The sequence below is a fragment of the Chiloscyllium plagiosum genome, unplaced genomic scaffold (genome assembly GCF_037043375.1).
Source record: "Chiloscyllium plagiosum isolate Xiang-an unplaced genomic scaffold, Cpla_swu_hap1 HiC_scaffold_5, whole genome shotgun sequence".
Taxonomy (NCBI): domain Eukaryota; kingdom Metazoa; phylum Chordata; class Chondrichthyes; order Orectolobiformes; family Hemiscylliidae; genus Chiloscyllium; species Chiloscyllium plagiosum.
Genome location: NW_028270143.1, coordinates 112,906,543 through 112,929,089, shown reverse-complemented (window position 1 = coordinate 112,929,089; position 22,547 = coordinate 112,906,543). Strand labels below are relative to the sequence as shown.

The window sequence follows — 22,547 nt, the reverse complement described above, 5'->3', positions numbered from 1 at the left end:
CTTTAGACATACGATCAAGATGAGGCTTAGTGATGAAAACATTTTCAGTCTCTTGGTTATTGTACTCTGTACTCATTTATAGATGCCTATTTTTCCATTACATATGAAATAGGAAAAATGACCCAATGGTTCCCTAAAGATCATCACTATTTTTCCTCAAATTATTTCCGCATCTGTTGTAAGCTAATTAGCAGAGATTGATTGTGGTAATGACTCAAAAACATTATTATCTTTCTACCATGCAACTTCCAGAGTCATCGATGGTGAAGTCAATAGATCTTTGATGTTTTTTTCCATCCTGCAATTCCTATGCAGTTTAATTGTACATGAAGGGGAGTATTTTTATGATGCCTGACCATAGAGTCATAGATTCTTCGAGTCATAGAGATATACAGCACAGAAGCAGATCCCTTGGTCCAACTCGTCATTGCCAACCAGATACCCTAAATTAATCTAATCCCATTTGCCAGCACTTGGCCCATATCCTTCTAAACGCTTCCTATTCATTCCCCATCTAAATGTTACAATTGTACCAGCCTCCACCACTTTTTCTGGCAGCTCATTCCATACACGTACCACCCTCTGCATGAAAAGGTTGTCCCTTAGGTCTCTTTTAAATCTTTGCCCTCTTACCTAAACATATGCTCCCTAGTTTTGGACTCCTCTATCCTGGGTAAAATACCTTGTTTATTTACCCTACCCATGTCCCTCATGATTTTACAAACCTCTATAAGATCATCCCTCAGCCTCCAGTATGCCAGGGAAAATAATCTCAGTCTATTCAGTCTCTCCCTAGAGCTCAAACCCTCCAAACCTGGTAACATCCCTTGTAAATCATTTCTGAACCCCTTCATGTTTTCACAACATTCTTCCAATAGCAGGGAGACCAAAACTGAATGCAGTATTCCAATTGTGGCCTACCCAATATCCTGTACAGCTGCAACATGACCTCTCAACTCCTGTACTCAATGCCCTGACCAGTAAAGGAATGCATACCAAATGCCTTCTTCACCATCCAATCTATCTGCGACTCTATTTTCAAGGAGCTATGAACCTGCATTCCAAGGTCTCTTTGTTCAGCAACACTCCCCAGGACCTTACCACTAAATGTGTAAATTCTGCCCTGACATGCCTTTCCAAAATGCTCTACCTGACATTTATCTAAATTAAACTCCATCTGCCACTCCTCAGCCCATTGGCCCATCTGATCAAAATCCCATTGTACTCTGAGATAACCTTCTTCACTGTCCACAACGCCTCCAATTTTGATGTCATCTGCAAACTCACTAACCATGCCTCCTATGTTCACATCAAAATAATATATTAATGACAAATAGCAATTCAATGCCTTGTGCACAAGATAATGGCTATCAAAAATACCTGGATTAATACAGCCAATATGTGAAGTTACTTTTGGGTGCACAAGGGTTATTGTCTGGGTGCTACTGTGCCTGGTTCATCCCAATAGAAACAGTGACCCAGATCATTTGCTGACCTCTTTTATTCAATAACATTCTATGAAGGAAGAATGAAGGCTAGTTTGCAGCTGACCTCACAAGATGATAAATGATATTGAAGGTATATTCCTATTTAAAAATAAAACCCAGCAATTCATTCATTATCTGGCAGTTCTGCCGATCAGAGTTAGATCAATATTGTCCAAGCTCCTTTCACTATGAGAGTGATGTAACCTCCTGGTTGCTCTCCATCTTGACCTGGAAACATATATTGTCGCTCTTTCATTGCCAAAAGCCTGAAGCAACTTCCTGCGAAACACTGTGGTTGTCCCTACACCATTAAAAACTAATGCAGTTCAAGGTGAAGGCTCTCCAACACGTTCTCAAGGGTGACTAGCAATGGACAATAAATTCTGACCTCGCCGATGAGACTCACATTGCAAGAATGAATAATAAAATATGCATAACTAGTCTGAACACTATTCAAGTGCTCAGGCATGAATTAAAAAAAACGATTTATCATAGAGTGTATGCCTTTGTGTTGAAAATTTAAAATAAAAAGGTAATTAATAATGCTTTAGAGCCTCCTAAATGTAACAACTTGTACCTGAAGCAGGCTGCTGACTGCACTGAAATAATATGCAACTTAATGTGAAAGTGTTAGCTAGAGCGTAAAACAGCTCTCAGAGGAAATTAAGCCCTACACCCCATTACCTCAGCATTTAATTTGAGGTATATGTAACATTCAGCACCGAAGGAGCTTTTAAGGAATTAAAATGTTAGACTGGAAGAATCTTGAGACGTTTTTATGCTGGAGCTATATTTCGGCATTTATGAGATCAGTATCCGTGTGACAGTACCACGATTACATGTAATTTCATTATTACAGAGGAGTGTTCATGTGTTTTCATGGACCTGTAATTTTGTTGCTAATTTTGTTGCTGATATAAGGGAGCTGAACTTAACTGCATAATCATCAGGAACTAATTCTGGGATCACGCACAATTAGAACTAAAACAATAATAGTGAAATAAGTGACAATAAACCTTTCTTTCAAATGTTCAGCTGTATCATCATCGAATTATATAGCAATGAAGGAGGCTATTTGGCCTATTGAGCCCATACCAGTGCTTTCCAAATAATCCTATTCCCATGATGCATTCTTTTCCTGCAAATGTTTCCCCAAGTAATTCACTTGTAAAAATTAATATTGACCATACTTTCTGTGCCTTCTATTTCAGGCAGTACGTTCCTGATCCAAACAGCACCTTGCATAAAAGTAATCACTTCAACTGGTGAACGAGTTTGTCTTTTCCTTTCTTCCAGCGGTGATAGTCCTGGTAGCCAGATTGTCACGGAGCAATTCCAAGTAGATTGGGCAACTGTACTGGTGAGTTCATTCGACACAATTGTGGTAAAGTTCGACGGACGTGGCAGTGGTTTCCAAGGCACTAAATTGCTGTACGAAATAAAGAGAAACCTGGGCATAGTGGAAGTAAAGGATCAAATAGATGCTCTAAAGTAAGTACCTTTTGTTGATTACCTCCCATATGCTTTTGAGTTAAATAACAACTTGGGTACCAAAGATTATCTCAGATTGTGCTTTTTAACCTCATCATTGATTTTGCTGTTAATGTCTGATGTTGATGGCAAGCTAAGGTCCATCAGATTTGTAAATTGTGCCTGGGTACCTGATGCCTGAGTCTTATGATCTGGTGGGTCGTGTCCCTCCCTCTGAACTAGAAGCTCTGGGTTCAAGACCCACTATGAGGCTTATTCACTTCAAGTTTGATGAGGATTTATAATGTGCGTTCAGGACATGGCCAAACAGATTGAGTATCCACTTTCAAATGGCTCGCTGGAACAGAATGTGTACATTGCTGCAAACAGATGGAAAGTCGAAGATTTTGTGATTAAATTTGCATTTAGTTTGACAAAGAGGAATGTTTTGAACTTAAGTGGACATGGCTATGAGGATGTGAAGGCAGAGCTAGCTAAAGTCAACTGGGAAACTAGGTTATTGCATAGGTACGTAAAGTTAAAAATCACACAAACACCAGGTTATAGTTCAACAGATTTATTTGGAAGTAGAGGTACCCAATCCTTTATCCGAAACACTCGGGACCAGCTGGTTTTCAGAATTTGGAATTTTTCAAATTTCGGAATAAGTGACAGTTTGACGGTGAAATTTTTAAAAATCTTACTGAACAACAGACTCACTGTGAGTAACGGGCCCTGAGACAGAAGGAAGAACGCCTCATCTTCCGCCTCGGAACACTTCAACCCCAGGGCATCAATGTGGACTTCAACAGCTTCCTCATTTCCCCTTCCCCCACCTCATCCTAGTTTCAAACTTCCAGCTCAGCACTGTTCCCATGACTTGTCCGGACTTGTCCGACCTTCCTAGCTCCTTTTCCACCTATCCACTCCACCCTCTCCTCCCTGACCTATCACCTTCATCTCCTCCCCCACTCGCCCATTGTACTCTATGCTACTCTCTCCCCACCCCCACCCTCCCCGAGCTTATCTCGTCATGCTTCAGGGTCACTGTCTTTATTCCTGATGAAGGGCTTTTGCCCGAAACATCGATTTCAAAGCTCCTTGGATGCTGCCTGAGCTGCTGTGCTCTTCCAGCACCACCAATCCAGAATCTGGTTTCCAGCATCTGCAGTCATTGTTTTTACCTACAGAATTGAGGCCTGCCAGTGTTGACCCACGCCCACCCACATCACATCTGAGTGACACGCATCAAGTGGGTGTGGAGTTGGGTTAACTGTTTGCACACCAAACGACCTTGTTAATAAGGAAAAACTTCACGACAAAGCCTTCAATTTTCGGAGCTCTTCAGATTTCAGGATTCTGGATAAAGAGTTGTTTACCTGTATTAGCTTTTGGAGCACTGCTCCTTCATCAAGTAGCTGTTGTTGTAGCATGGAAACAGACCCTTTGGTCCAACCTATCCATGCCGACCAGATATCCCAACCCAACCTAGTCCCACCTGCCAGCACCCGCCCCATATCCCTCCAAACCCTTCCTGTTCATATACCCATCCAAATGCCTCTTAAATGTTGCAATGGTACCAGCCTCCAACACTTCCTCTGTCAGTTCATTCCATACACGTACCACCCTCTGTGAGAAAAAGTTGCCCCGTAGGTCTCTTTTATATCTTTGAGGAGAAAGTGATGTCTGCAGATGCTGGAGATCAGAGCTGGAAATGTGTTGCTGGAAAAGCGCAGCAGGTCAGGCAGCATCCAGGGAACAGGAGAATCGACGTTTCGGGCATAAGCCCTTCTTCCTGAAGAAGGGCTTATGCCCGAAACGTCGATTCTCCTGTTCCCTGGATGCTGCCTGACCTGCTGCGCTTTTCCAGCAACACATTTCCAGCTCTTTTATATCTTTCCCCACTCACCCTAAACCTATGCCCTCTAGTTCTGGACTCCCCGACCCTAGGGAAAAGACTTTGCCTATTTACACTAACCATGCCCCTCATAATTTTGTAAACCTCTATAAGGTCGCCCCCCTCAGCCTCCGACAATCCAGGGAAAACAGCCCCAGCCTGTTCAGCCTCTCCCTATAGCTCAAATCCTCCAACCCTGCCAACGTCCTTTTAAATCTTTTCTGAACCCTTTCAAGTTTCACAACAGCTTTCCGATAGGAAGGAGACCAGAATTGCACGCAATATTCCAACAGTGGCTTAACCAATATCCTGTACAGCCGCAACATGATCTCCCAACTCCTGTACTCAATGCTCTGACTAATAAAGGAAAGCATACCAAACGCCTTCTTCACTGTCCTATCTACCTCTGACTCCACTTTTGAGGAGCTATGAACCTGCACTCTAAGGTCTCTTTGTTCAGCAACACTCCTTTACAATTAAGTGTATAAGTCCTGCTAAGATTTGCTTTCCCAAAATGCAGCACCTCACATTTATCTGAATTAAACTCCGCCTGCCACTTCTCAGCCCACGGCCCATCTGGTCAAGATCCTGTTGTAATCTGAGGAAACCCTCTTCGCTGTCCAATAGACCTCCAATTTGGGTGTCACCTGCAAACTTACTAACTGTACCTCTTATGCTCGCATCCAAATAATTTATGTAAATGACAAAAAGTAGAGGACCCAGCACCGTTCCTTGTGGTACTCCACTGGTCACAGGCCTCCAGTCTGAAAAGCAGCCCTCCACCACTACCCTCTGTCTTCTACCTTTGTGCCAGTTCTGTATACAAATGGTTAATTCTCCCTTTATTCCATGAGATCTAACCTTGCTAATCAGTCTCCCATGGGGAACTTTGTCGAATGCCTTACTGAAGTCCATATAGATCACATCTACCGCTCTGCCCTCATCAATCCTCTTTGTTACTTCTTCAAAAAACCCAATCAAGTTTGTGAGACATGATTTCCCATGCACAAAGCCTTGTTGACTATCCCTAATCAGTCCTTGCCTTTCCAAATACATGTACATCCTGTCCCTCAGGATTCCCTCCAACAACTTGTCCACCACCGAGGTCAGGCTCACTGGTCTATAGTTCCCTGGCTTGTCCTTACCATCCTTCTTAAACAGTGGCATCATGCTAGCCAACCTCCAGTCTTCCAGCACCTCACCTGTGACTATCAATGATACAAATAACTCAGCAAGAGGCCCAGCAATCACTTTTCTAGCTTCCCACAGAGTTCTAGGGTACACCTGATCAGGTCCTGAGGATTTATCCACCTTTACCCGTTTCAAGACATCCAGCACCTCCTCCTTTGTAATCTGGACATTTTGCAAGATGTCACCATCTATTTCCCGACAGTCTATATCTTCTATATCCTTTTCCACAGTAAATACTGATGCAAAATACTCATTTAGTATCTCCCCCATTTTCTGCGGCTCCACACAAAGGCTGCCTTGCTGATCTTTAAGGGGCCCTATTCTCTCCCTCGTTACCCTTTTGTCCTTAATGTATTCGTAAAAACTCTTTGGATTCTCCTTAATTCTATTTGCCAAAGCTATCTCATGTCCTCTTTTTGCCCTCCTGATTTCCCTCTTAAGTATACTCCTACTTCCTTTATACTCTTGCAAGGATTCACTTGATGTATCCTGTCTCTACCTTACATATACTGCCTTCTTTTTCTTAACCAAACCCTCAATTTCTTTAGTCATCCAGCATTCCCTATACCTACCAGCCTTTCCTTTCACCCTAACAGGAATACACTTTCTCTGGCTTCTCATTATCTCATTTCTCATGGCTTTCCATTTTCCAGCTGTCCCTTTACCTGCAAACATCTGCCCCAATCAGCTTTCGAAAGTTCTTGCAGAGGAACACAAGTGTCATGTTCTAGCAGAATGACCTGTATACTCCAAAGATCAGTGGCAGGTCAGAAGAGTGCAAAAATATAACAACAGCAAAGAATAACTAAATGATGAATAAGGAAGGGGAAATGAGTGTATGAGAGAATGCTAACTTGAAGTATAAAGACAGAGAGTGAGAGTTCCAATAAGTATTCAAAAATGGAAAGCGTAATTAAAACATGCGTTGCTGCTCTAGAGATAGAGTATGAAAATGTAGGAAATGCTGGGTGATTTAAGTAAGCATTTTGCACCAGCCTTCACTGCAGAGAATGCAAATAGCATTACAGAAATAATTGTGAATCGAAATGTGAGCACTGAACATGGAACAGCATAGCACAGTACAGGCCCATTGGCCCTCGATGTTGTGCTGGCCTTTTATCCTACACTAAGATCAGACTAACCTACAAACCTTCATTGTATTATCTTCCCTGTGCCTATCCAAGACGAGCTTAAATGTCCCTAATGTATTTGACTCTACTATCACTGTTGGCAGCGCATTCCATACACCCACTACTCTCTTGTAAAGAACCTGCCTCTGACATCTCCCCGAAACCTTCCTCCAATCACCTTAAAATTGTGACCCCTCGTGACAGACGTTTCCACCCTGGGAAAAAGTCCCTGGCTATCCACTGTATGTACGCCCCTTAACAACTTGTAAACCTCTCTCAAGTCACCTCTTATCCTTCTTCGCTCCAATGAAAAAAGCCCTAGCTCTCTCAAACTACCTTCATAAAGCATGCCCTCCAGTCCAGGCAGCATCCTGGTAAATCTCCTCTGCACCCTCTCAAAAGCTTTCACACCTTTCCTATAATGAGGCGAGCAGAACTGAGCATAATACTCCAAGCGTGGTCTAACCAAGACTCTATAGAACTGCAGCATAACCTCACGGCTCTTAAACTCAATCCCCCTGTTAGTGAAAGCTAACACAACATACTCCTTCTTAACAACTCGATCAAAGTTGGGTGGCAACTTTGAAGGATCCATGGTCGTCGACCGCATGATCCCTCTGTTCCACCACACTGCCAAGAATCCTGCCTTTAATCCTGTATTCTGCATTCAAAGTTGACCTTCAAAAGTGAATAACTTCATACTTTTCCAAGTTGAACTCCATCTGCCACTTACCAGCCCAGTTCTGCATCCTGTCAATGTCTCATTGCAACTACAGCAGCCCTCCATACTATCCACAACTCCACTAACCTTCGTGTCATCTGCAACCTTACTCACTCACTCTTCCACTTCCTCATCCAAGTCATTTATAAAAATCACAAAGAGCAGAGGTCCCAGAACAGATCCCTGCAGAACACCACTGGTCACCAAGCTCCAGACTGAACACTTTCCATCTACTACAACCGTCTGTCTTCTACGGGCCAGCCAATTCTGTATCCAGACAGACAGGTTTCATTGTATCCCATGCCTCCTGACTTTCTGAATGAGCCTACCATAGGGAATCTTATCAAATGCCTTGCTAAAATCCATGTACACCACATCCACTGCTCTACCTTTATCAATGTGTTTTGTCACATCCTCAAAGAATTCATTAAGGTTTGTGAGGCATGACCTGCCCCTCACAAAGCCACACTGACTATCTCTAATCAAATTATGGGTTTCCAAGTAATCATAAATCCTGTCTCTCAGAATCCTCTCCAATGATTTGCCTATCACTTACGTAAGACTGACTGGTTTACAATTCCCAGGGTTATCCCTATTCCCTTTCTTCAACAAAGGAATAACATTTGCCATCCTCCAATCAACTGGCACTGCTCCAATGGACAGTGAGGACGCAAAGATCATCGCCAAAGGCACAGCAATCTCTGCCCTCGCTTTCTGTAGTAACATAAGGTATATCCCATCTGGCCCGGGGGACTTATCTATCCTTATGTTTTTCAAAGTTCTCAGCACATCTTCCTTCTTAACATTAACCTGTTCTGACATATCAGCCTGTTTCACGCTGAAAAGGTCCCTCTCATTAGTGAATACTGAAGCAAAATATTCATTAAGGACCGCTCCTCCCTTCTCTGACTCCAGTCACAAGTTCCCTCCACTATCCTTGATCAGCCCTACCCTCACTCTGACCATTCTCTTGTTCTTCATGTAAATGTAGAACGCCTTGGGGTTTTCCTTAATCCTACCCGCTAAAACTTTTTCACGCCCCCTTCTAGTTCTGCAAAGTCCACTCTTCAGTTCCTTCCTGGCTACCTTATAATCCTCGGGAGCCCTATTTAATCCTTGCCTCCTCAGCCTTCAATAAGCTTCCTTCTTCCTCTTGATTCGATGTTCCACATCCCTTATCACCCAAGATTCTTTCAACCGACCATCCCTTCCTTGACCCAGTGGGAGAAACCTGTCCAGAGCTATCAGCAAGTGCTTCAAAAACAACTTCCACATTTCTGTTATGCATTTCCTAAGAACATCTGTTTCCAATGGAAGGGAGGCAATTTCAAATGCTTGGGAAAGAGTGCCACAAGAATTAATTGAATTAAAATCTGACAATCATTCTGGCTTTGAGGCATTCATTCAAGACTGTTAAAAGAAATGGCTGCTGAGGTAATTGATTGATTTGAATTTTCAAGAACTCCCTGGATTCTGTCAAAAAGAATTAAAACTTTTGTTAAATTCTATTCATGATGGGGTTTAATTTCTGATAAAGCCAAGCAGAGGAGTGACAGAGAGGTTTAGATAACTATTTCCATAGCTAAAGACTCCTCACTAGGGCAGTCTGAATGGAAGTGGCTATGGTTAGGAAGTCAGAGGCAGCTATGTTGAATGGAGTGTCTGCAATCTGATATGAGAATTGGAGGAGATTTGAAGGAGCTGAAAATGTGTTGTTGGAAAAGCGCAGCAGGTCAGGCAGCATCCAGGGAACAGGAGAATCGACGTTTCAGGCATAAGCCCTTCTTCAGGAAAGGGCTTATGCCCGAAACATCGATTCTCCTGTTCCCTGGATGCTGCCTGACCTGCTGCGCTTTTCCAGCAACACATTTTCAGCTCTGATCTCCAGCATCTGCAGACCTCACTTTCTCCTTGGAGATTTGAAGGAGCCGTCTTGCCAGTAGTAAAGAAAACTGAAGGAATCTGAGACAATCAATCACCAACACAGAATCCAGAACAATTTATTAATCTTCCAAAAGCAGAAATTGCTGGAAAAAACTCAGCAGGTCTGGCAGCATCTGTGGAGAGAAAACAATGTCAATGTTCTGGGTCCAGTGACCCTTCTTCAGGACTGTGATTTTTTTTTATTAATCTTCCAAGTTTTGATAAATTCCAGACTTGATATCATTGAAATATATGTTAAACGTACATAAAAGGAATGTGGGGTTAAGACATCTGATTTATTGTATAATTGAGACAATAAAGTCTAAGAGCAGATGTGGGACCCTCAGCTCATTTAGTTTGTTCCACCATTCAATGAGATCATGGCTGATTTGACTAACTTCAACTCCACTTTCCTGCCTTTTCCCTATGACCCTTGAGTCCATTAATGTTTAAAAATCTGTCTATCTCAACCTTGAATATACCTAATGACCCAGTCTCAACAACCCTCTACTAAAGAATTCCATAGATTCGCTCCCCTATGAGAGAAGATATCCCTCCTCATCCCTGTCTTAAATGTGCGACTCACTTATCCTAAGGTTATGTCTTCTGGTCCTGCACTCTCCCACAAGGGGAAACAACATTTCTGCATCTACTCTGTCAAATTCGCTAAGAAGTATTGTGTGTTTCAATGAGGTCACCTCTCATTCTTCTAAACTCCAATGAATAAAGGCCCAATCTACTCGACATCTCCTCATGAGTCTCTCTGTACCAGGTATCAGCCTGGTGAACTTTCTCTGGTCTACTTCCAAGGCCAGGATATCTTCCCTTAGATAAAGGGCCCGGAGCCATTCACAGTATTCCATTTGTGGGCTGACAGGTGCCTTGGATAGTTTTAGTAAAACTTCCCTATTTCTCTACTCTATCCCTTTTGGAATCAAAGCCATTTGCGTTCCCTATTTCCCATGGAATCTGGTTGTTGCCTTTTTGTGATACTTGAACTAGGACCTCCCAAATCCCTCTATGCTGCTGCTTTCCATTTAAATAATCTTCTATGCTTCCTACCAAAGTGCATAACCTCACATTTTCCCATCTTATATTCCACATGCCAAGTTTTTTGACCACTAACTCAACCTGTGGATCTGGGTGGCATAATCTTTGGAGGGTCATTGTGGACTCGATAGGCTGAATGGCCGGTTTCTGGATCAGTGGTGCTGGAAGAGCACAGCAATTCAGGCAGCATCCGAGGACAGGCAAAATCGACGTTTCGGGCAAAAGCCCTTCATCAGGAATAAAGGCAGAGAGCCTGAAGCATGGAGAGATAAGCTAGAGGAGGGTGGGGGTGGGAATAGAGTAGCATAGAGTACAATAGGTCAGTGGGGGAGGAGATGAAGGTGATAGGTCAGGGAGGAGAGGGTGGAGTGGATAGGTGGAAAAGGAGCTGGGCAGGTCGGACAAGTCCAGACAAGTCAAGGGGATCGTGTTGCTGGAGGTTAGAAACTAGGATGAGGTGGGGGAAGGGGAAATGAGGAAGCTGTTGAAATCCAGATTGATGCCCTGGGGTTGAAGTGTTCCGAGGCGGAAGATGAGGCGTTCTTCTTCCATGCGTCTGGTGGTGAGGGAGTGGCGGTGGAGGAGGCCCAGCACCTCCATATCCTCGGCAGAGTGGGAGGGGGAGTGGCCGGTTTACACAGTGTAGGAGCTCTATGATTCTAAATATACATTTCCCTGAGAAAATGTAGATCTTAAGGCAGACTCTTTGTGTCATCCTCACCACATGTCTTCCTATCTATTTTTGTGTCATCCACAAACTTGGCAAAAGTCCATTCACGTTCTCATTCCATGTCATTAATATATATTGCAAACAATTGAGGCCTTAACACTTTTCACTGTGCACACTGTGTAATGAAATTGACCCCTTATCCCAACATTGTGTCTTCCAGACAGATTAGTTAGCTAACCTTTTATCTGTGCTATTATATTACCTCCAACACCAAAAGGTGTTACCTTATTAAGCAGCCTAATGTGTGATACCTTATCAAATGCCTCCTGAATGTTCCAATATATCACATCCACAACTTCTCCAATACTGATCCTGCTTGTTAACCTTTTCAAAGAATTCTAGTAAATTTGTCTGGCATGACTTTCCCTTCATAAACCGATGCTTAATCAGCCTGATCGTAGTGCTCATTTCTAATGCTTTTCTATTGCATCTTTTATAATATGCTCAAACATTTTCATACTAGCTGTCATGAAGCTGACTGGCCCATAGTAACCATTTTTTTGTCTCCTCTTTTCAAATAGTGGTAATTGTGTTAATTGTATTTGTCATATATAATCATTTACAAAAGAGTGTAATTGTTATAATTCAGATTCTTTGATTTTTGGGGTGAAAATTGGTTTATTTAATCTCATGGCTTCATTCTTGTGGTGAATATATGAGTTCATAGATTATTGAAAAACAATTTAATATGTTACTGTTCCGAACCCTCTGTGCTGCCTACTCACTCACTCGGGTGACCTCCCCACCTGCACCAACTGTAATAGCTGTGCCACCAACTTTCATCTCCCTTAATATCCGGTTCACACTTGGTTCCTCACTCCTTATGAGGAGAGAACCCTGACCCTGACTACCCAATGTGGCTGACTGACCATGTCCAAGCCCTTGAACTGGTATTGGAGGCCATCTTTGACTTACTGTGCCAGGTTTACAAGTTTATGTTACTGTGCCAGAACTAAAACCACGTGATTCTGCCACATTTCTCAATGTAGCCCACATCGTTCAGGTCCTTAAAAAATGAGAGGCACGACAGCTCAGTGGTTCCCACTACTGTCTCACAGCATTATGGACCTGGGTTAGATTCCATTCTCAGGCAACTTTCTGTGGAATTTGCACATTCTCCCCATATCTGCGTGGGTTTCCTCCGGCTGCTCTGGTTTCCTCCCACAATCCAACAATGTACAGGTTAGGTGGATGGGCCATGCTAAATTACCCATAGTGCCCAGGGATGTGCAGGCTAGGTAGATTAGCCACGGGAAATGCAGGGATACGGGGTAAAGGGTAGGGGGAATAGGATGGTCTTCGGATGGTCAGTGTGGACTCGATAAGTTGAATGCCCTGTTTCCACACTGTAGGGATACAATGAAAATTCTGCTCACTATTCTCTAATCATAGATTTTGGTAACTTCCGCGCATTTTGACACTCAACCAACATGATTGTTATAACCTCACTTTCCTCTCATAAATTTGTATAAAACATTCAATCAGCCTTGACTGGAGTTTTGCATTCAGTTCTGGGCATTGTATTTTCGCATGCTTGTGGAGATCATTAGAGAAGGTGCAATAAAGATTCCCAAGGAGATGGGTCCAGAAATTTGGGACTGCAATAAGGTTGACAGATTCGAGATGTTAAGACCATAAGACCATAAGACATAGGAGTGGAAGTAAGGCCATTCGGCCCATCGAGTCCACTCTGCCTTTCAATCATGGCTGATGGGCATTTCAAGGAGAAAGTGAGGACTGTTCTCCTGTTCCTTGGATGCTGCCTGACCTGCTGCGCTTTTCCAGCAGTCATTCCTGAAGAAGGGCTTATGCCCGAAAAGTCGATTCTCTTGTTCCTTGGATGCTGCCTGACCTGCTGCGCTTTTCCAGCAACACATGATGGGCATTTCAACTCCACTTACCCGCATTCTCCCCGTAGCCCTTAATTCCTTGTGACATCAAGAATTTATCAATCTCTGCCTTGAAGACATTTAGCGTCCCGGCCTCCACTGCTCTGGCGGCAATGAATTCCACAGGCCCACCACTCTCTGGCTGAAGAAATGTCTCCGCATTTCTGTTCTGAATTTACCCCCTCTAATTCTAAGGCTGTGTCTACGGGTCCTAGTCTCCTCGCCTAACGGAAACAATTTCCTAGTGTCCACCCTTTCCAAGCCATGTATTATCTTGTAAGTTTCTATTAGATCTCCCCTTAATCTTCTAAACTCCAATGAATATAATCCCAGGATCCTCAGCCGTTCCTCGTTTGTTAGACCTACCATTCCAGGGATCATCCGTGTGAATCTCCGCTGGACACGCTCCAGTACCAGTATGTCCGTCCTGAGGTATGGGGACCAAAACTGGACATAGTACTCCAAATGGGGCCTAACCAGAGCTTTATAAAGTCTCAGTAGCACAACGGTGCTTTTATATTCCAACCATCTTGAGATAAATGACAACATTGCATTCACTTTCTTAATCACGGACTCAACCTGCATGTTTACCTTTAGAGAATCCTCAACTGGCAGATCCCTTTGTACTTTGACTTTACGAATTTTCTCACCGTTTAGAAAGTAGTCCATGCTTGTATTCTTTTTTCCAAAGTGCAAGACCTCGCATTTGCTCACATTAAATTCCATTAGCCATTTCTTGGACCACTTTCCCAAACTGTCTAGATCCTTCTGCAGCCTCCCCACTTCCTCAGTACTACCTGGCTGTCCACCTAACTTTGTATCATCGGCAAACTTCGCTAGAATGCTCCCAGTCCCTTCATCCAGATCATTAATATTGTTGAAATCGTTTTCCTTCACAAAGAAGAGGTTGAGAGGAGATTCAGTGGAAGTTTTCAAAATCACTATTTAAAAATTGTTCTCCTGATGAAAAAAATTGAGAACCAGAGGGTACAGACTTAATGCAGTTGACAAATATGTGAAGAAAAACTGCAAATGGTTACAGTCTATAATGCAGTGCCTGAGAGTGTGATGGAGGCAGGTTCAATCTCGGCATTCAAAAGGCAATTATTAGGAAAGGAAGAATGTGCAGGGGTTATGAAAAGATGTGATTTGATGAGATTTACAAGGCATGATTAGTAAATTTGCGGATGATGCTAAAATAGGAGGTATCATGGCCAGTGATGAAGGTTATCAGAAATTGCAGCAGGACCTTGATCAACTGGGGAAGTGGGCCAAGAAATAGCAAATGGAGTTAGATGATTAGATTCCCTACAGTATGGAAATAGGTCAGTTGGCCCAACAAGCCCACACCGACCCTCTGAAAAGGAACCCACCAAGACCCATTCCCCTGTCCTATATTTACCCCTGACACATGCACCAAACACTACAGGCAATTTAGCATGGCCAATTCACCTGGCCTGCACATCTTTGGATTGTGGGAGGAAACACACACAGGCACAGGGAGAATGTGCAAACTCAGTTGCCTGAGGCTGGAATTGAACCTGGGTCCCTAGTGCTGTGAGGCAGCAGTGCTAACCTCTGAGCGTGAGGTCTTGCATTTTGAAAAGTCAAATCAAGGTAAGAGTTTTGTGGTGAATGGTAGGGCCTTAAGGAGTATGGTGGAATAGGGGACTTGGAGTTCAGGTGTACAGTTCTCAGAAAGTGCAGTTACAACTAGACAGGGCAGTGAAGAAGGCTTTTAGCAAACTGGCCTTCATCAGTCAGGGCATTGAATATAGATGTTGGGAAGTTATGTTGCAGTGTACAGGATGCTGATGAGGCCGCACTTGGAGTATTGCGTCACCTTGCTATAGAAAGAATGTTATTAAACTGGAAAGAGTGTCGAAGAAATTTACAAAGATTTTGCCAGGACTCAATGGTCTGAGTTATAGAGAGAGGTTGAACAAGCTAGGACTTTTCTCTTTAAAGTATTGGAGACAAAGGTGGGATCTTATAGAGGTGTATAAGATCAGGAGAGGCATGGATAGGGTGAGTGCACTGAGACTTTTTTTTCTCAGAGTTCGGGAATCAAGGACTACAGGGCATCAGTTTTAAGGTTAGAGGGACAAGAATAAAAGGGAACTTGAGGGGCAACATTTTTACACAGAGGGTGGTATGCAAATAGCCTAAGCTGCCAGTGAAAGTGGTTGAGGTGGGTACATTAACAACATTTAAAATTCATTTGGACAAATACATGGATAGGAAAGGTTTAGAAGGATATGAGCCAAGTGCAGGAAAATGGGGTTAACGTGGATGGATATTTTGGTCAGCATGGACCAGTTTGGATCAAAGGGCCTGTCTCCATGCTGTGGGACTCTGTGAAGAGAATGCAAGGGATTGGCACTGGATGGATTGCACCTTTAGAGGGTCAGCACAGACACCATAGATACTGCAATCATTCTAAGATTCTATAATGGAATGTATCAGCCTAAGGACACCATTCCTGATCCCACAGAGCTTTGGAAGGTAATGGCCTATGCAACTGTGATTTCCTTTTGTATTTCTTCCAATAGTATGAGGGTGAAAATCAGTCATTGTTGGAAAGTTCTCTAAATCTCTAAAGCTATTATTTTCTCCATAAAGGTTTTTAAAAGTTATATTCAAACCATTGAGATTATCTCATAGACTTATTTCTCCGCTCTCTTATACCACTGTTATGTTATGCAACTCTGAAACATCTGTTATGACATTTGACAAAATTAAACTGACTCCTTTAGATTTCTCCATTTGAGCTTTTCTGTATTTCCATTTCAGGAGCCTTTTGAAGGAAGATTACATTGACCCGAACAGAGTTGGTGTTTTTGGGGAGGTAATGTTTTTAATGTCAAAATGTTTTTAACAACATATATTTTCTTCATCTAATTTTGATGTGGATCCAGGAGCTGGAAGAACATGGTGCTTGGTTGTACAGCACTCCAGACAGCTGTCCTCCCCCTTCCCACCTCACCCACTCCCTCTGGCACTTATCAGAGGGCCCTGCCAGTAATGCAGCCAGCCTATAATTACTTGCTGTCGAAGGAAAAACTAGTGTGTGTGTGTCTGTTTCTGAGGGTATATGGGTGTGTGTAGGTATGTGTGTAGGTGTGTGAGGGTATGTGCCTTTGAGTGTGTGTTTATGTGTGTGAGAGAGAGGGTGTGGGTGTATGGGGGTATGGGTGTGTATATGAGAGGGTGCGTGTGTGAGAGTCTGAAAGTATGCATCTGTGTGCGAGACAGATGTGTGGGTCAGTGTGTGTATGTGAGAGAGAGGATGTGTGTGGGCGTGTATATGAGAGGGTATGTGTGTGTGCCTGTCTATGTACGTGAGTGTATGTGTGTGTGTATGTCGGTGTGTTTGTGTGTGTGTCAGTGTGCGTATGTGAGAGAGAGGGTGTGTATGGGTAGGTTTATGAGAAGGTATGTGTGTGTGAGAGTGCGTGTATGAGTATGTGTGCCTGTCTGTGTGTGTGAAAGTATGTGTGTGTCAGTGTGTGTATATGAGAGGGTATGTGAGTATGAGAGGATGTGTGTGAGTATGTGTTTCTGTATGTGTGTGTGAGAGTTTGTGAGAGAGAGGGTTTGTCTGTGCATGCGTGTGACTGTGTGTGGGTATGCGTGTGTACGTCTTGTGGCAATATAGCCAAGACCATGTAGCACTGTGGAATTCCTACCACTCAGGAGAGACTTGTCTTCTGTCTACTTTGTGACCCCTAAAAGGCACATCAAATGCTGCTGAACAAATCACCTTATAAATAGAAGTGTCCCCTTGTAAACGAAGATTACTGCTGACGGAATGAATTTTAATGCCCATCTCTGAAATTGTATACACAAAGGGGGGAGGGGAGTCGCTAAATCTCTAAAGATGGTCAAGGAAGCCTCCTGCATTGCACAATGGGATCTCCCCACATGCACCCTGTGCTCCTAAGCCACCCATGTCTTCTGACATTAGTGAACCAGATGACAATTAACAGTGGATTCATGGCCATCATTAAATTCTTAATTTCAGATTTTTAATTGAATTCCAATTCTACCATCTGGTCAGGCAGCATCCAAGGAACAGGAGAATTGACGTTTCGGGCATAAGCCCTTCTGCAGGCTTATGCCCGAAACGTCGATTCTCCTGTTCCTTGGATGCTGCCTGACCTGCTGCGCTTTTCCAGCAACACATTTTCAGCTCTGATCTCCAGCATCTGCAGTCCTCATTTTCTCCTCAAATCTACCATCTGTCATGGTGAGATTGGAATACAGTTCCCCAGAACATTACCTGGGTCTCTGGACTAACAGTCCAGCAATTATACCACGAGGCCATCATTGATTTGGCCACCTTGATTTCCATGCTTTCAGGAGAAGTTAATGCCAATTGGGGTAGAATGGGCCTGTTCACTGTTGCAGAGGGGTACAGCAGTGGTTAAAAAAAAGATGTGTTGTCCTGCAGAAAGAACACTTAACTTCCCCTGTTCCTAAAACAAATCATTTTAGGACCAAGAGTTCAAGCATTCAGGTTGGTTCTTCCAGCTGCAATCCTCTGATGGGCTAGTCATGTTCCCCCGAGGGCTGAGCACAAATGGACTTCCTGGTATTTCAAGTCCTCAGCCCCACAGACTGCACCCCTCTCCCCCCTCACCCTGCTGCCAGCAATTAGTTTGGAATAAGGACTCTGTAGCCCAAAAGGCCCCACAGTAACTCCAAAACATTATGTCAGAGTTACAGCTTGTACCAGTAGACTTGTGAACATTCAGCGTCAATTTATTCTTCTGCACTAACGAAGGCCATTTTACACTATTGTGTGAAAATACAATGATCACTGGCAGTGATGGCACAGTGTGCACGATAACCATTTTTACTCCCCTCACCTCCAAAACATGACGGTAATCATTTGAACCATCTACAAAGTGGCATCATTCTCACCAATCTGCTTGGTCTGAGCTTAATCAGTTTATTAAAATTGACAGTTGTCATGTCACCAATGGTCCAACCTTTTGTAATGTTCGAATAAATTGGTAATCCCTTTCTAAATTTGATTTCTTGTATCCCGATCCAGATGAGTGCTTGGATCATGTCACTTTTAGATTAGATTAGATTAGATTAGATTACAGTGTGGAAACAGGCCCTTCGGCCCAACAAGTCCACACCGACCCGCCGAAGCGAAACCCACCCATACCCCTACATTTACCCATTACCTAACACTACGGGCAATTTAGTATGGCCAATTCACCTGACCCTGCACATCTTTGGACTGTGGGAGGAAACCGGAGCACCCGGAGGAAACCCACGCAGACACGGGGAGAACGTGCAAACTCCACACAGTCAGTCGCCTGAGTCGGGAATTGAACCCGAGTCTCTGGCGCTGCGAGGCAGCAGTGCTAACCACTGTGCCACCGTGCCGCCCACATTGCTGTTACTGAGTGTTGGTGGTGGAGAGAGAGGATGTTTGTGGATGTGGTGCCAATCAAGCGGGCTGCTTTGTCCTGGGTAGTGTCAAGCATCTTCAGTGTTGTAGCTTCACCCATCCAGGCAAGTGGGGAGTATTCCATCCCAATCCTGACTTATGCCTTGTAGATGATGAACAGACTTTGGAGAATGAAGAGGGGAATAACTCACCACAGTATTCCTACCCTCTGACTTGCACTTACAACTACTCTGTAAGTGTGGCAAATCCAGTTGAGTTTATGCAGTGCTTAAGTTTTGCACTACCCAGCAGTTATTTCATCTATTGGATGCACTGCAGCAACTCACCAAGTTTCTGTTGACAACATTTTTCAAACCTGCTAGTTACACCATCTAAAAAGTCAAGAGCACCAGATACATGAAAACACTGCCATCTGCAACTTTCCCTTCTGGTTAAATGTTTTGGAACTAACTTGCCATTCTTTCATTATTATCACATCAAAATCCTGGAACTCTGTATCCAATACCTCAACAGTTCCAGCAGTTGTAAAAGGCACCTTATGACTACCTTTCAAAGGCAATCAAGGACTGGCAATAAATCCTGGCCTTGCTCAAATTTGAAGAATACATTGAGAAAAATGTCCTATTTAAGAATTGTTCAACATGAGGATCTTGTGCAGGTTCCAGAGACACATTAATAAAGTTCCATGGTGATTCTGTTGGCCAGTGTAAGTTGCTGCAATTATCTTTTACTTACATTCATTCATGATATGTAAGCGTCACTAACTGGCCAATATTTATTGCTCATCCTTGAGAAGCTAATGATAAGCTGCCTACTTGAACTGCTGCAGACCATGTGCTGCAGATACACCCACCGGGAAGAAATTCCAGCATTTTGGCTCAACGACAGTGAAGAAACAGTGATATATTTCTCAGTCAGAATGGTGAGTAGCTTGCAGGTGGTGGTTGTCCAATGTATACAATGCCCTTGTCTTTCTAGGTGGAAGTGGTAATGTGTCTGGAAAGTGCTGCCTAAGGACCTTTGGTGATTTTCTGCATTACTGCAGGGCAGCATGGTGGCTCAGTGGTTAGCACTGCTGCCTCACACTGCCACGGACCCGAGTTCAATTCCAGCTTCGGGCAACTGTGTGGAGTTTGCACATTTTCCCCGTGTCTGCGTGGTTTCCTCCTCCGGGTGCTCCAGCTTCCTCCCACGTTCCAAGGATGTACAGGTTGGGTGAATTGGCCATGGTAAAGTGCCCATAGTGTCCAGGGTTGTGTAGGTTAGTTGGATTAGCCTTGGGGAATAGAGGGAGAGGGTAGAGGGGATGAGTCTGAGTCTGGGTGGGATACTCTTCAGACAGTCGGTGTGGACTTGTTGGGCCAAATGATTTGTTTCCAAACTGGACGGATTCTAAGATCTTCTAGATAGTACACATTGCTGTTACTGAGTGTTGGTGGTGGAGAGAGTGGATGTTTGTGGATGTGGTGCCAATCAAGCGGGCTGCTTTGTCCTGGGTAGTGTCAAGCATCTTCAGTGTTGTAGCTTCACCCATCCAGGCAAGTGGGGAGTATTCCATCCCAATCCTGACTTGTGCCTTGTAGATGATGAACAGACTTTGGAGAATGAAGAGGGGAATAACTCACCACAGTATTCCTACCCTCTGACTTGCACTTACAACTACTCTGTAAATGTGGCAAGTCCAGTTGAGTTTGAAAGGTAACCTCAAGGGTGTTGATAGTAGGGGACTCATAATGCTGTGATGGTAGCACCAACTGTGATGGGGTGGTGGTTAGATTGCCTCTTATTGGAGATGTTCATTGTCTGGAATTTGTGTGAGGTGAATGTTATCTCCCACTTGTCGGCTCAAGTCTGGATATTGTCCAGATCTTGTTGCATTAGACCATGCACTGCTTCAGTATCTGAAGAGTTGAGAATGATGCTGCATATTGTGTAATCATTGGTGAATATCCCCACTTCTGATCATATGATGGAGAGAAGGTTGTTGCTGAAGATGGTTGGGCCTAGGACATGATCCTGAGGAAGTCCCACAGAGATGCCTGACTCTATAATTAAGGTGATTGACCTCCAAAAAACACAACGATCCTACCAGCAGAGAGGTTGCCCTGATTCCAATAGATTCCGTTTTTCTCGGGCTCCTTGATGCCACACTCAGTTGATATAAATGACAACAGGAAAGATTTACAAATCAAGAAGAATAGATTGCAGGTTAATATAATGACATAAAAATGTCATTTTAATTCCAGTGTGTTCATGAGCAACTTGAACTGAACTTGACGAGAATTATATATTTGCCTTAACGTGGAATATTGACTCCTTGTGTTTACTTTCTGTAGGCTTATGGTGGTTATCTGAGTTTGATGCTGCTTACCACGGAGAAAGAATTTGATACAAAAAATGCCCTATTCAAGTGTGGAATAGCACTTTCTCCAATCACAGACTTTAAACTCTACGGTAGGTATCAACTTGCAAAATTGACCTGCAGCCCATCTGAAACTGTAAACTGCCAACTCAACACTGCCAATGTTCTCTTAGTTATCTTTTATTACCCTCAAAAAGTTGCTTACTTTCTTCCACCATGCACCCATTATCCCCCGATTTACATTGATTCCCCTCCTCAAACTCAAAACTCTCAATATTTTAATCCCTTTTTGAGTCCCACCCTTTAAGACCTGTATCACCTTCCAGCCGAAGAGCCCCACATAATCCCTGTCCCTTTGACATCTTCCCCTCCCTTCACCTCACCATTGACAACAAGGGCTTTTGCCCGAAACGTCGATTTTCCTGCTCCTCGGATGCTGCCTGAACTGCTGTGCTTTTCCAGCACCACTCTAATCCAGAATCTGGTTTCCAGCATCTGCCGTCATTGTTTTTACCAACAGTGATTTCAACCTTCCAGGGCTATAATTGAAATTCCTTCCTTAAACCCCTGCACACCCCTCTCCTGCAGCAAGGCCTTGCTTTCATCAAGCTTCTAATTATCCCTCCAAACCTACTTTCTTTTACACCTATGCAATCTGGTGTGGTTTGTTTATTTTGATTTTTACAAGGAATGGCTCATTGGCTGGGCTACTGTAAAATAAATGTTTATTTTCATTTGTACTCTGCTCTGTGGTCTGGTGCAAGGTAATTAAGTGGTGGTGGATGACTGCAGTCAGCTAGAACAAAGTCATCAAGACTGTTTTATTTGTTATACTTCGTTTTATTTTAATAAAGTGTTTATTTGTCTCCTGGATTTACCATATTTTGATAAATATTGGACCAGTAAAAACATATTCTAGTCTTTAGGAGATGTTAAACCCACTTACATGGTTGGATTTCCATGTTGGTTTATGAAAAAAGATGGGAGAAAATTAAACAATTCCCCCACTCCAAAGGTAAAATATGGGACAGATGATTTTTATGGAGCTCTACCAGATGGGCGATGCAGTAGAATTAAATAGTGGCAGTAGGACAGAAGCACAATTTAAACTAGTAAAAGGTAAATTTAGAATTGATATCAGGTTTTTTTTTAATAAACAGTAATCAACATATAGAATAAACCTCCAGAGAGCTTAATGAAGACTATAAAAGTGGAATCATTTAGGAAGTAATTGGAAGCTGAAATGAGCAGTGTTTAATAGATTTTTGA

The 22,547-nt window shown here is 43.2% G+C and overlaps 1 protein-coding gene across 5 annotated transcripts in view; it reads left to right on the top strand.

Annotated features, from left to right (window-relative positions):
• The window catches only part of dpp6a (dipeptidyl-peptidase 6a), a 1,528,415-nt gene that overhangs the window by 1,485,312 nt on the left and 20,556 nt on the right, over window positions 1-22,547 (top strand). For all 5 annotated transcript variants that reach the window (XM_043690726.2, XM_043690729.2, XM_043690724.2 and 2 more), the window contains exons 20-22: window positions 2,784-2,978; window positions 16,282-16,336; window positions 21,253-21,370. In XM_043690726.2, the coding sequence (XP_043546661.2) occupies window positions 2,784-2,978; window positions 16,282-16,336; window positions 21,253-21,370 (368 nt within the window). The remainder of the gene's footprint in view (window positions 1-2,783; window positions 2,979-16,281; window positions 16,337-21,252; window positions 21,371-22,547) is intronic.